This window comes from Haliaeetus leucocephalus, unplaced genomic scaffold (genome assembly GCF_000737465.1).
Source record: "Haliaeetus leucocephalus isolate CR32 unplaced genomic scaffold, Haliaeetus_leucocephalus-4.0 Scaffold656, whole genome shotgun sequence".
NCBI classification, from domain to species: domain Eukaryota; kingdom Metazoa; phylum Chordata; class Aves; order Accipitriformes; family Accipitridae; genus Haliaeetus; species Haliaeetus leucocephalus.
In genome coordinates, this window is record NW_010973092.1 from 17,805,065 (window position 1) to 17,820,449 (window position 15,385).

General features: G+C 35.8%; 1 protein-coding gene across 1 annotated transcript in view; it reads left to right on the forward strand.

Moving 5' to 3' along the window:
• Positions 1-15,385, forward strand: part of DOCK2 (dedicator of cytokinesis 2) — a 211,433-nt gene that overhangs the window by 72,324 nt on the left and 123,724 nt on the right. The window contains exon 27 of the mRNA XM_010579143.1: positions 10,285-10,380. Coding sequence (XP_010577445.1) covers positions 10,285-10,380 — 96 coding nt within the window. The remainder of the gene's footprint in view (positions 1-10,284; positions 10,381-15,385) is intronic.

The window sequence follows — 15,385 nt, forward strand, 5'->3', positions numbered from 1 at the left end:
GTGCATTCAAACTTTGCAGGCTTTGGATAAAAGCAGGTTGTCATTTTAGTTGTTTTTCACTATGGATCCTTGGATCATTTTCTAGTAATGAAATCATTACAGCAAGTTGCATAAGTATCTTTGAGTTTGAAACTGAAGGGGCTTGTCTGTTTGCACGGGGCAATCTTTTCATGTGCATTATGAGCTGTTTTCTGCATTGTTTTAGATATAAGCACTTCAGGAGGGATTGATACAAGGTGATACTTAAGAGATATTGGAATATTTGAATTTCCAATGGAATTTATAAGATAAATGGTGAAAGCATGATAGGGCAAAGAGTGAAGTTGTAAGTTTATAGGGCTATAATGTAAAGTAAGCCAGTTTCATTACTGCATACTTTAAAAGATGAACCAGTTGTAAAGCAAGATGGATTAATACTTTCTGCATGTATACCACGTGAATTTTTATTTTCAAACTTAACAGTTGCTGTCCATAGTTAACAGTAGCTGACAAGTCAAAGACTTGTTAGTGCCTACTGAAAATAAGGGTTTGTAGCTCATGTTTGCATGAGTGACTACATTGCTATATGCAGAACAGCATGAAGAAGTCAAATTCTTGTTGCTTGGTATGCATATATGTAGCCCCACGCAGTTTGAAGACTATTTTGTAGGTTCAAACCTGTCCAGTTTCCAAGAGTAGGAACCGATATATCCAGAATGATGTAGAAATGCAACGGGCTGTTTTCCAGAGAAGAAACATTTGAAAATTTAGGGTTTTTTAAAAGGCATCCCATTATTATTTATTTCTCAAATTACTGTTTCTAAAGAAAACCTGTGTCTTATTCATATATTAAGTGTGACTTGGCGTAAAACCAGTTGCTAAGTAGAATTCTTGGTAATAAATATTTTTGTTCAATTTTGGAAATGCTTGTCAGTCTCCAACTTGCGGGGAAAAACCCCCAACATTTTAAACTGTAGATAGATTTCTTTTTTTATTTTTTTTTATTCCTCAATATTAGTAAAAACATAAAGCTTGAGGGCTAGAAGATGACCTATATCTGAACTGATACATCTCCTATAGAAATGTCTGTAGAAATAAGGTGTTGATGAAGTGCAAAGGTGATTGAAGAAAAGCAAGTGTTTGTTTCAATAAATTTCATGCTTGAGAGGTTTGTAACTGCTAGTTTTAGACAGTTCTGTGAATGCGTTAATGTACATATGGCTTGAGGACTGAAGAAAAAAAATAGACAAATACTTTAGACTTCATTTGGGAACGCTTTACTTGAAAACTGCTTGATTAGTGGGATGTTGCTGAGAGCTTTTGAAAAGCTCTTAATTCTTTTTCCTTCAGGTATTCTCCTTTGATATTAGGCAAATGCTTAGCTGTATTTAAAATCAAATGCATTTTATCATTGAGGAGAATGTTATCTTTAATAATAGCATTTTTTGGCTGTTTTTTTTCCACCAATCAGTATGATGTGTATGTTTAAACACAGCTGGAGACCAGAGGTTTAATAGGTAGTTGCACTCTTCGTATGTTTGGACTTCAGTCTTTTAACAATCCAATTAGAATTGTGTAATTTGTATAGAATTATGTTGTTTAAAAGCATGTAGTGCATTCTGTGCTTTTACTCCTATTGAAGGAGGTAGCCGGGCAAACCTTTTTGCCTTACGACAAACAATGGCTTTTTAGGCAACATGTAACCCACTATGTCATGAAAGTTGCCGAGAATTTAAAACACATGCATTTAGAAAAACCAAACACATTCACATTTGTTTAAAACAAGTGGCATTTCTTCAATAGCTTCTTTTGAGGAAGGTAATCTGCAAACTGGAGGTTCTCTATGAGATGTTTGGGTGGCAGTTATCTACAGATTGCATTTGCACGACATACTGATGAATTTCTAAAGTAAGGAGAAAAGTCCCTTGGAGTAGGTTTAAATCCAGTAGTGATACCAGCATGTGACTACCCCTCTGGAGACATCATATTCATGAGTATAAGAAACATTGTAGAATATTTGGGATGTAAACAAAAGAACCAGATGCTTCTGTTGAGAAAAATACGTACCCTGGCATGCCTTCTGGCAATACAATTGCTGATCAGAGACAGTATGGATGTTAGAATATATTAAGGTATATGTCATTTAATGTAAGACTGTTTTTTTAACTACAACAGCAAATGCATGACTATCATTAGTAGCTTTTTCTTTCCTTGACAGAGAATCCATGGGTAAATTATTTTAGCTGTGCTAAACACTGGTCCTGCTTTAAGTACTAAAAATCTGCTTTTGAGATGACTTACCTGAAGGAGAAAAAAAAGACTAAAGGAAGGTAACACCTTCAATACAGCAATATCTAAGGCATCAGACAGTAATTTGTCTTTAAGAGACAGTGCAGATTTCTGGAGTGTAACATAGATGTTTAATTTCCAGCTAAAGTGAAAAATCTTGTTTCAAGGATATACAGTTTTGACCTGCAATGGGAAATACTTCATATCCCATACTCGTACAGGCAAATGGAAAAGGTTCACTATATGGCCAGATTATGATGATGGTAGTATTTAGGTAGGCTCCTTCAGAATGCCTTTTAGTGTGAGCTAGATATAGAGAATTGTTTTGGTAATTAACCAAATTATTTCTTATGGGATTTCACTTGAACCTTAAGATTAATGCAATTTTCTATTGAACAATTTATTTCCTGTATCTCTCAGCATCTTTCTAAGAAAATGGATGATTTGACCTGCTGGAGAAGAAAACTTCAGGCATTAGTGGCAGACTCACTTTACAGTATTAACTGTAAGCTTAACTCTGTCTTGAAAACACCAGCATCTTGTCCATATTTCTTCTGTTTTTCCAACTCAATAGAGAAATCCAGTTTTGGATTAGAATTTAAAACTTTTTGTAAACTTAGCTTTGATATTTTTGCATTGGATTTATTCTGTGAAAATCATCAGAAGTAGAATATACACAAAGGACAGAAAAGAAGCAGCAGTAGTTGTTCTATGTTTTGTGTGATCAAAATTTATATTGTGATGTGATCTTTGAAGTTGTTACAGAATTTTTGAAGAATGTATTTTCTTTATCAAAAAAAGAAGATATTGTGATATTATCAGCTCTGCTCTACTGTTTTGCCCTACCTTGTTTAGCGAGCAGGAACATGTGAATCATCAGATCCTTCTTCTCTTCAGCTGCTCTGTAGCTGCGGGGTTTTGCAGGTAGCAAATACATTGTAAAGAACTCTGGTTTGTGTTAAGGACTTTATGAATAGGCCGTCATTGTTTGGCATCTGGGTGAGATGCTTATGTTTGATTTTAAATTGCCTCCACAGCAAACAACTTTTGCACATAGATAACATTGAATCATGTCTAAAATCAGCTTTGTAGCTTAAGACTCTGTGCTTTTAGCACCTGTGAAATACAGTTAAAGCTTAGAACTGCAAGTAATTCATTCATTCACGAAGGTTGTGGTGAAATCCCTGGCTTTTTGTTTCTGTTTTAATTGGAAACATTTCCCTTTTTCCCCCTTTACAACAACTTTGATGCATGCAATCTGACAGTCCATCATAAGATGACTTTGTCTCTAATCTGACATATATCCTATAGTTTAATATTTACTGTACCAGAACAAGTTTTTATTTATAGTGCTTACATGATTAAATGTAATAGTAACTCTTTCTTTTGGAATCTAAAATAAAATCTCGCTTGAGACTACAAGTGGAAGTGAGATGTATAATATTTTCCGGTTCTGTTCACAAAGTCAGTAATTGGCAGCAGCTGCATTTTAAGCTGTTGATTATATTAGCAAACAAGTCTGGAAGCATTTTAGAGTTGTATGGAAATTTGTAAAGCATTTGCCTAACTTATGGCAGATCTTGTGACTTTAGCAAAAGAGAATTTCAAAGGAATTTAGTAAGGGAACCTGCATGTTCTTTTAGGGCCAGTTACCTTAAGTTCTTCTGCAGACAATTTTCCATCAGAACAATGTATGATTATGAACTATGCCATTTAAAAAAAAACCCCAAACTTTATCCTCTTATGTGTGCTCTTTTTTTGTGTCGGAGGGGAAGCACAAAGTTAGAGAACTGGATGCATAAGAGAGTGAGTATCCTGGATCTGGTTGGTATAGAGTTCATTTTCTTCATGGCAGCCCAAATGGTGCTGTGGTTTAAATTTTTGACAACATGGTGTTGATAACACACCAGTGAAAATTTTAGTTGTTGCTGAACAGTGCTTGCACGGTGTCAAGGCTTTCTCTGTTTCCCATGCCAAGAAGTAGGCTAGAGTTTGGCAAGAGTTTGGGAGGGTACACAGCTGGGACAGCTGAAATTACTTGACCGGAGAAGTATCTCCAAGTGGCCATGTCAAGTACAGGTTGTGTAATATTATAATTCTGAAGGAGCCATTCAGTTAGTCCATGTTTGTCACTGTCCAAATAAATGAGCACTCTGTCATATTCTGAAGTGCATGGTTGACTCCAAGACAACAGAATTACTCTAATTTTTGTCCCAACCCTGTAGGAATTTAAACAGAACATGAAAGCTAAGTCAAACACTAACTGCTATTACTCAGCACAGGTATTTTTAAAGAGTGAAATTTTGTTTGGTTTGGATTTTCTATTAAGTAATTTATGTATACCAGCGTGTGCCATCCATCCCATCAATGAATCTGAAGGCATCTGAGTTCTGTGAGAGAACTTCCTACTGCTGACCTGCATACCGTATATGGGCTTTGATTGTTTCATGCCTTGGTGTCATGTTTTAACCCCAGCCAGCAACTAAGCACCACGCAGCCGCTCACTCACTCCCCCTGCCCCCCAGTGGGATGGGGGAGAAAATCGGGAGAAGAAGTAAAACTCGTGGGTTGAGATAAGAATGGTTTAATGGAACAGAAAAGAAGAAACTAATAATGATAACGATAACACTAATAAAATGACAACAGTCATAATAAAAGGATTGGAATGTACAAATGATGCACAGTGCAGTTGTTCACCACCTGCTGATCGACACCCAGTTAGTCCCAGAGTGGCGATCCCCCTGCCAGTTTCTATACTAGATGTGACATCACATGGTATGGAATACCCCTTTGGCCAGTTTGGGTCAGCTGCCCTGGCTGTGTCCTGTGCCAGCTTCTTGCACCCCTCCAGCTTTCTCACTGGCTGGGCTTGAGAAGCTGAAAAATCCTTGACTTTAGTCTAAACACTACTTAGCAACAACTGAAAACATCAGTGTTATCAACATTCTTAGCATACTGAACTCAAAACATAGCACTGTACCAGCTACTAGGAAGACAATTAACTTTATCCCAGCTGAAACCAGGACACTTGGTCACCTAGGAAATCCTTTTCATTGATGAAGACAAGCATACGTTTTGATTACCATAATCCGTGAAATGGAATAATACAATTGATGTTTTTCAAGGGAGCATTCATATATGGTACAAGTTGCTAATTTAGCTTCTGAAAAGTCTTATGCTTACCCAAATGGACTGCAACCAAATGGTGGGTTTTCCAGGTTTCACTAAAAACCATAGGTCATCCTTGTGAAGTGAAATATGATCTAAGAAAATGCATGTTACAGTGGGTTGCTAGACTGTCTTCTGAACCTAGAAACTGTTACTTAAAAGCTGAAATCTTGTGTATAGGCAATGTGTGAAAACACTATTTTTGTTAAATTAGCTATGTCAGTATTTAATACCTAATTGTTTCTTAGATTATCAAGAAGAAAGGTACTCTCAGTTTCATAAAGAAACCATTTTAATTCATTTGCTGGCATTTTTCTAAAAATTCAAAGGCTTAGCATAAAGTAACCTTTGTATGCTTGAGCATATGTCACAATTTTTCCAGTAAAGGTGTGTTACATGCTACTTGTGAATTCAGAATAGAGCTCATCTCTAATAATGGAGTCATGGAAAATTGTTAAAACCATTATGTAATGTTCTAAACCGTTACTAATAACGGTATATAGCACGTACTGAAATGTGGGAGGAAGTGAAGTTAGATTATAAGAGCGTTCAGCTTTGAAATGAATAAAGAAAAAGAAAAAAAAAAGGGCAAACTAATGAACAAGTGACTCTCCTGTGCCCAAGGAAAGTGTCTGAAGTGCTACTATGTAGTTTACAATTTTTGGCTGTTGGGTATTTTTAATTATAGTGGTAATCAATATTATAAGAACAGATATGATTAATGAATATATCTTGAATTGTAACAGAGGCCAAATCATAGAACATTTCTGCAGCACTGCAGATAACAACGCCAGCTGAGATGCCAGTTTTTATCTCTAGGTTTGTTACGGTAGCTGCATGGACAGAGTTCTAACCAGAAAGCTATTTCAGTGTTGCTGTTCTTGCAGTGAGACCTAGTATCTTTCCTGGGTGAAAAGAAAGTACACTCTGCAAACTACATGCTGTGAGTTTTAGTGCTTTAGAGACTGTTGTCAGAAGGTAGCTAGTGTTATAGCAGGTAGCTTTGCATACCTGCAAATGAATATTAAGAAATATCAGGAAAAAAAAAATCTGCATACCATGTTTACTTTGTTTAATGTGGCTCCCTCATTAATGGTGCTTTTTTGCCTTGGCTGTGTAGGATGTTTTGGTAATATCTGCATTAGCAAAGAGTGTGTCACAGTGCTACATGTGGTTCGTCGTGGGGTGCCTGACGAATCTGTTGTACATGGCTTGGGAGTTTACACTGAGTAAGATATGGTCTGATACTGTGGTTCAAATCTCTCCATTATGCATATGGCTCAGCTTTCTGAAGGCAGGCAGTTTAGAAACATGCTGGGGGACCTTACGTTGGTGTGACCCAAACATTGGTCAAGAACCTAATATCTTCATTTCTAGCACTGTCAAGGAGCTTCTAGTTTATCTGGAGTTAATCTAGTTTGTGTGCAACAAAACCACTCAGACACAGTACATGGTAAATGGAAATGATCAAGGGATTTGCCTCAAAATTGTTCTGAACCAAACTGCTGATATAGGCGTAGCCATATAACTTTAAGGGGCTTGATTTATGCTTAAGATAAAGGTATACATAATTACTGTATTTAATTTTTGTAGTTATTGAGAGGAAGTTATACGAATACTGCAGTTTATCAATTTGATGTTTGTATTTTCCAATTGGTGTCAATAAGAAATGAAAAATTCAGGGGCAGGGTGTATAATTGTATAAATGTGTTGTACTCTGTGTTGCTTCACCTTTCCTCTACTGCCCTGTTAACTGGTAGCTTGGTAAAATTACATATTTTATGGTAGGTGGCTTGCCATAGATCCTCTGCTGTCCTAGGATGCATTCTTCCATCAGTCAAGAATGCTTGTTTGAACCAAAATGCTAAATTTTGACTGGTACCCCAATGCACAAGGGTAACAAAAGTTCTGCACTTCAAAGCAAGCCTTGAAATTATTTAATAACTGCAATACTCTGGAATAAGAGATGGCAAACTGCTTTTGGACAGAAGTGCACAATCATAAAATACATTGCTGTAGTCCAAGTTCAAGAAGAATATACAAAAAAGGTTTGAAAACAAAACAGAAAACCTGTGTAGCTCTCTGTAAATAAAACAACATTCATCAAGACTGTACTCTGGAGATGTATCAAAAACTTATCCAGAGTGTAGTTTATTTAAAGCTAATTATTTCCTTTAAGTCACATTGGACATTACAGTAATGCTAGTGAATATGCAAAGCATTCAATTTCAAGGAACAAATAGGATGCCTTTCACAGAAACAGAAAATCCTGATGAAAAAAGCAATCATCTGTAGCAGGCAGATGGTTTTCACTGTAAGGCTACCAAACAGTTCCATGTCTGTGTACTCAATATTGCTGTTTCCTCCATTTTTTCACTGTGTAATCTCTATTTGTTAAGTAGAGAATGTCTAAACTCCAGTAAAGACATACTTGAATGGAATATTATTTTTTTTCAGTAGTTTTCACTAGGGTTTGCAGTAGAAGAGTAGGGTTTGAAAATGAGTTGCATTTTAGGTCCTGAAGGCAGTGGATGAGAGAGAGCTCTTCTATATGTTTTCTAGTCCAAGAAATTATGCTATTTCAAGCACCTTGGTGGCATTTTTCTTACCTATGGTTGGCTCATCTTTTTTGACATCCTTTGTCCCCTCTTCCTCACACTGTCAACATCTGTGCTTGTTTTCCCTTTTATGGCTTCTTGCAAGATGCCATCCCTCTCTGTATTTTTTTCCTATTATGCTCTGCCCCTTGTTCTCAGTTTCAAGCAGGGTGCAGTAACTATTACATTGTTTGGTAAAACAGTAGTGAAGAAACTGTGATTCAGTTAAATGCATCTGTATTGCATTAGTACAGTCTTGGAAAGAGAAATCCTTGAGATGGTAAGAGTGGCTTGTGTAGCCTGTTAGTCCAATAAAATTTATACTGATCTACAAAGAATATTTCAAATGATGTCTTGCTTTCTAGCTGTATAATAGAACACCCCAAAAGTGAAAAGCTTGTGAAGATACTCTGGTGCCAAGGGTTGCCACTGTTCAACAATCCAGTGGCAAAGCTAGATTTTTCTTTTCCTACTGTGAGGTCAACTGTGCCAGTACACTCATTAGGAGGACTAAGATATGCTGCTTCTGCAACATAGAGTCCAAAAGATTCTGATGTTTTCTCTTTGAATGAAAAGTGTCTTTCTGATCACAACTTTGCATAAGTCTGAAGAATTTGCTTTGCTGTGTGACAAAGCACGGTTATGTTTTACTGGAAGAAAGTGCAGTTTTCTCTCAGAGGTTTTTCAGGTGATTTAAAAAAAAGAAGAGAAGGAAAAAATAAAGACAAGAAGAGTATTTGGTTAATTACTAGAGTTGATATGGGGAGAGATGCACTGTAGGTTTTTATTTTTAATTTCACTGTTATTTCCATTGCATTTAAAATACAAAGAGCCAATGCACTGTATGGTTTTTGTATTATATGATTGGCATAAGCCTTAAAACTCACAGTATGCATATTGGGAAGTGGAGAAGATGGAAGAGAAAGCGGCTTTGTGAAAGCGCTCAACAAATGTGTCTTCTGTGCAGCAACTGTCAGGTGTAGTCTTTTTATAAATACGGGACCGTACCAGAGAAATTTAAATAAAAAAAATAAAACACCAACCACAAACAAATTATTCTGTGAATACATCGTTCATTTATAGAATATAGTAACTTGAAATGCTGTGACAGGTGAGAAGATCATTTAAGCTTGCATGTGTCATAGTCCAAGGACACAATAGAACTAAATGGTAATAGTAAATAAATGGCTAGATATGAGGAAGGTCTCTGTTGCAAGGGATGCTAGCCTGATCCACATTAATCAAAATGGGATAAAGAAAGGAGACAATGTTGGATGTCTCAGAGGAAAAACAGAGTCAGAAGCAGTTTTGCCTGGGGTGGTATTGGAGCTCAGCCATGTAAAATATTGTTAAGAAATCACGATGGGTTCTGTGATTGTGGTGTTCTTTCCATACTATGTGTGACGTTAGAGGTACCTTGTTTGATGTAAGCTTTTTTTTTCCCTAATAGAAATTTGTTTAGAGTTTTTCTTTCTTTGACTGTTGCATGCTAGTTTCCAAAGTTGTCTAGTGATCAGAGTAAGGTCAGTGAAATTGGTGAGTATACGGTTATACCACTTTACTCAGTGTTTTAAAATAAATCGTTAAATGTCCTTTTGCAGGCAACATGCCAGAGGTACTTATCATTTGATGTGAGTTGGTCAATATTTGCCATTGGGCTGCAAAGATCACTCAAAACTTGGTGTTGACAGGTGGTGGGTCTCTAGTGTAGTCTCAGTCAGACAGATTGACCAGTACTTTGGTGATGGGGCCAAAGGGCAGACCATCTTCAGTTCGTGCCCTCATAGAGCTGCAAAGCGAAATGAAGATAACTTTCTCCTTTAATAACTATATACTATGTGACTGCAAGCTACGAACATTACTGAGCTCTAGACTACCCTGAGGACCATTGACAGATGTGGAGAACTATGGTACAATTTGCCTCATTTATCTGTTACCACAGTGTTGCTATTAAGTTATAGGTTACTCAGTTACTGGGAAAACACGAGTCCCTTGAATGAGGGATGGGAAGTGACTGAAACAACAAACAGTTATGGGATAGCTAGGGGTAAAATTGGACTGTGCCACTTGAAATGAGTATTCCACTGAAATTGCTGGAACTAAGGAGCAGTGTGAACAAGAATTAGTGTTGTTTTTTCAATAGGGTGGTTATATTATACAACTTGAACTGTCAGCATGGAAATAATTGGTTTCTTCTTTCTTTTACAAGAGATATGGATTTAATACCAAAAGTGTTTTTTTTCTTTTACAGGCCTCAACTTATCACCATATTCAAGAAATAATGGTACAGTTATTACGCACAGTGAACAGAACGGTTATTACAATGGGAAGAGATGATCCCTTAATTGTGAGTAATATTTTATTATATTTTTAATGCTTTGAAAGTAATTTTATAGTTATCCTGAAAAAATGCAAATACAGTATTTGTGGAGTACTTGTTTGTGGACTTGTTTCTGGATGTAAAATAAAAGGTCTAGAGCTTAACTCTTTTTTCATTCAACTGTGCCACTGTAGTGTCTTTTGAAGTGTAGTTGAATACTGCAAGATTTGTGCATTCTTTAAAAAAAATCAGACACTATCTCTAAAGTTAATTGCTGTTTGCAAAAAGAGGAATGTTTTACAAACCTGCATGAAAGGCACACTTTAACACATTGAAAATAGTGTTTCTGCTAATCTAAAGTGGAAGTGTCTGCGTAAAACTAAAAAAAAAAAAAAAAAAAAGCTATTCTGAATAGCTTATATAAATAATTGGTAGATGCTCTGTTTCTTCCTGTTTTTCCACATGCTTTACTTTTTGGTGGGTTAGAGTTGCTGTGGAACAGCTGCCGTTCCTGGCTCTGTTTCTGGAGGGGGAAGATGATGCCCTAGGTGCACAGGGAAAGCACCTGGGGATGTGCTGGCACAGAGCACTCACCTGAGATTTTTGTGGAGAATCCATGCTTCGAGAGTTATATTCAAGGACATATTCTGCAATTTATTCAGATATAAGTAGATATCTCATGAGTAATCCTTTTGATTTAGACTATTTGTGAGAATTCAAGCCAGTTGTGTTCAGAGGCAATTATGGGACTTGCCCTTCAGACTGTGTGCTTAAGAGAAGGTGTATATTAATTGTTAGTCTTCAGGGATTTATATTATTCTGCAAAATCATGAGCAGCATTTACTTGATTGTTTTGGCCATAAGAGGTACACTGCGTGGCTTTCAAAATGTGCTTTGTTTCCTTGTTCGTATCTGCTGGAAAACCAAAATAACAGGTTTAGATCATTGCCAGTCAAAGCATGTGTGTCTACTAATGATTAGTCTCCTAATAATTGAGTTCTTCAGAGGAGATATTTGCCACTGGTTTCTTCAAAATTCCTGGTGGTAGATCTGCAAGTTTCAGAAATCATATCATTAACTGTTCATCAGAACTCCAGTCTGTTGTTCTTCTGTGTGTAACCCTCTGGCATGTGTGCATGGTCATAACAGAGGTTTTGAATGATGACCCAGTGAACCTTTCAGTTCTCTACAGTGTTTCCAAATTTTTTCTCTACTTGCAAAGAAAGCATCTTATGAGTGTCATGGATGATGTAATCAATCTATAAGGAGTATTTCTGGATACTGTTAAACTGTAAATGAAGAAGAAAAATGAAGCTCTAGTAATCCTGCAAAAAACATTTGAAACATTAGGAAATCATTAGGAAACAAGCTGGTTACAGTCAATTGAAATGGCTTGGAAAATTTTTTTTCTTTTTTTCTCATCTACTGTAATTTGTTCAGCTGACTTTACCTAAAAAGATCAAATCCAGTTGAATTTTGAAATGCAGATGTCTGAATGCTAATAATGCTCATAAGCACCTATGCATATGTGTATAATGGGCATTTCAGAGGTTTTTCAAAGCAGAAGTCCAATAAAATACATAGTTTTCTAGAGCTGAGGCGAGACCTCTTAACAGCGTAGTCTTTTATATGCGTTGTGAAGAAATTGTTTGTAATGAACAAAATAGTCTTTTGCATTCAGAAAGAACTGGCAAAATAAGCTCGTTTTGTGCTCTGTGTACCACTTTTAGTTAATTTGCAGGTTTTCTTTAAAACTTCTTGAGAGGCCAAACTATTTGAAAGCCTGAATGCTTAATCTTTTAAAAACTGAAGCAGATAGTCAGGAGTTACAACCTTCTGCAGAACGCTTAGGTGAGCTAAAGTTGCTAAAAGTATGGTGAACTCTGCAAGTACAGCTGAGACATAAAGAATAGCTGCAGTCAGACTATGTAGCTGATGTTATATGCATATGAGTGACATTTCAAATTGGACTACATCTGTTATTTACTTCCAGCATTACAGAAGGTTATTCTTTAGATTCTTAAATCTGTTACTATGTTTCTGAATATTGCAAGTATTTTTATTATCTTATGCCATATAATTTTCTAGAAATTGAAAATGGTGTGAAAAACAATGCTAATACTATGTTATACTAATCATGGTTACAATTTACAAGACCTTTAATTCCTTGAAAATTTAAATGTCTTGCACCTCATAGAGTACTAGATTTTATCTACCTGAGTTTTTTGGCTTTCTGGCAGGGATAAGCATGTTAATTTTCATAATCAAGTGTCCTTTTCACAATCTTCCAGTTTGTTGGCAAAGGAGTCAGAAGGATTTTGGGTTACAGTTGTCTCTATCTTTTCTTGCTACAATGCCAGTTGAATCTAATGGAAGGTGCTGCCTTGTGCTTAGCGGGTAACAGCATGCTGTGAGCTTTGTTCATCTAATTACTGGAAAGAGTTAGTCTAAGAAGGGCATAATCCCTTCAGGAGAAGGTGTTGGTGATGGAAAAGTAATTTGGCGCTCTGCAACTACTGCAGAGAAGAGTTACTTAAATGCCACTCTTGCCTTCATTGTGGTGTTTTGGCAGTTGAAGGCTTTAACAGCTGCTTGCTTATTTTCACTATTAAAAAAAAAAAAAGAAAAAAAAAAGCCCTGACTGTAGTTGTAGAAGTGCTTCTGAACTTGTAATCGAGGGACAAGTTTGTCTGACATTGGCTATTCAGGCTTTATCTTGAATACTTTATGAAATTTAGACTTTTAGTTAGAGGGCGTTGTGATGCAGTGAAGTCCTACTACAGTAACTATAGCAGTAAAACATATAGGAGCATGCAGAATACAGAAGTACTTGTTTTCAGTATTGGCTTGGTTAGCTAAACAAAAATATCATAAATCCACCATATACATTTTAAAGCTTTCCTTTGGTACTCCTAAACTTGATTTTGTTCACAGTATCAGTTTAGCATGATGAAAAGAGTGTAGTTATGCTGCACAGAAAAGTTTTTAGACAATATTTATATAAAATATTGTACAAATGAAGACTTTGCTGAAAAGGAAACAGTGTGCTCTGTTAACCAAAGCTACTGTAGATAGCATACTTCTGCAAAAAAAATAGTGCTTTTTTGGAGAAATAATGACCAGAGAAACCATTTTGCAGAGCTGCCGTGGTTGGAGAATATGATATATTCAAATATACACATGGTCTAGGTAAAAGTTACAGCATTTTTTATTCAGTATTCAAATACAAATTTAAATCCTTTCTCTACCTAGCTGCAAAATGATTCCATGAAAGACCTATGTATTCATTTCCCATTCATTTTCCTTTGCCAAAGAACAATTGTTCACTTCCTTTGTAATCTAATTGTTGTTTATTAATTGACTCCTGAAACCTAAGAAAAATACCTCATTTTATTGCAAAAGATAACATCACATTTAAAGAACCTAGAAACTTACAAAACGTACATTAGATAATACATTTCATTAGGAAGATGTTTTTTATCTAAGCTAGCATAATTACTAAGTATTGTGGCTTTTTCAAAGGAGCTATAGTACACAAAACTATTAAAAGCCCTACATGAACTGCTGTTACATGACAGAGAGAAATCAGTATTTTATTCATATATTCTGAATTTTTAGACAGTTAGGTTGACTCTGTAAAACAGCAATTTCAAATACAGTAATTTTGGAATATGCCATGTTCTGTGCAATGTTTTATAAATAGCATATTGTAGTTGTCATTTAAATATGTCTTTCAGAGAAGCCTACAATATTTGGAATGCAAGTGCTGTCAAGTACCTGTGGTTTTGGGGCTCTTTTTATTGTTGGTTTGTGGTTTTTTGTGGGTTTTAAAAATTTCATTTAAGAGCATGTTTGTGTGGATTTCTAACATTTATTTCCTACTCTGGGAGCTGATTTTAGGCATTACACAGTAATCTTCTAAATCAGAGAAATTTTTATAGCCAATTTCTATTGTTTTTCCAATCTTGACATCACAAATTGCATAGTGTGTATCTGGCAATTTTTAAATTTCCTGTATGAATTAATGATTAATTACTAAAATATTTTAAAATATTAATAATAAATTAATATTCAACAATAAACCAAAAAGCAATGCTTACATATTACATTTTCACATAGCTTAGATTGTCCAATTTATGTGTTACAAAGCTATTAAATTTTAGGTATTCTGTGTTGCTAGGATATACAAATTTCTATGTTAAATCTAAACAAAACATATAGCAACTAAGCAGTCTTAGCCTCCTGCTGTGGCTTATGCATACCACGACTGACACTTTCTCATTGTTACCTTTTAACGTAACACATAGCCTTTTGTTCCAACATTGTCTTTAAAATTTTGTGTAGAAAGCCTATTGTGTGTGACGTACTGTGGAGAATAGTGGGTATAATAACTTCATGCATTTAGTAGGTGTGGTTTTATTGTGAAAATATGATGCTTATTCTTTTGTAGGAATAATTTACTTCTGGCATACTTTATTTTCAGTTAAGCTATTGCATGGTTTTTGTTCATGGTAGTCAGAGCCTCTGCAAGAAGAATTGAGGGAGTTCTGTCTGTGTTTCAGATAAGCCTTTTGTTTGGATCTTAAATATTCTAGAACTTGGCTGGCTGTTGCTACTACTGCTTACTCAAAAAAAATCTCATTTATTGTACTGAAGTCCTGAAGTAGAGAACTCTAGGAGCAACCTTTCCGAAGGACAGTGCTTTAGCAGCCATGTAATTTCATGTTTTCTTTCAAGGAAAACAGATGTCTTGAAGGGGGTGAATTTGAAAACAGATAGGCAGAAAAGCAAATCAATGTTCTTAAATTGCAGCATTGGGAGCTGAGGGTTGGCTGGCCTACATACCTTAAGTGTTTCCATACTGCTGTGTGTGCATATGTTAAGAAGAGAATTTCATAACCATATATGGATAATCCATACTTTACTGATTGAGAGAGAATTGAAAAACAACCGACTGAGGCATATGGAAACAAAGGCTAATTTTGACTGGGAGATTAAGGATTAAAAATTGTCTACAGTACTGAATTCCATC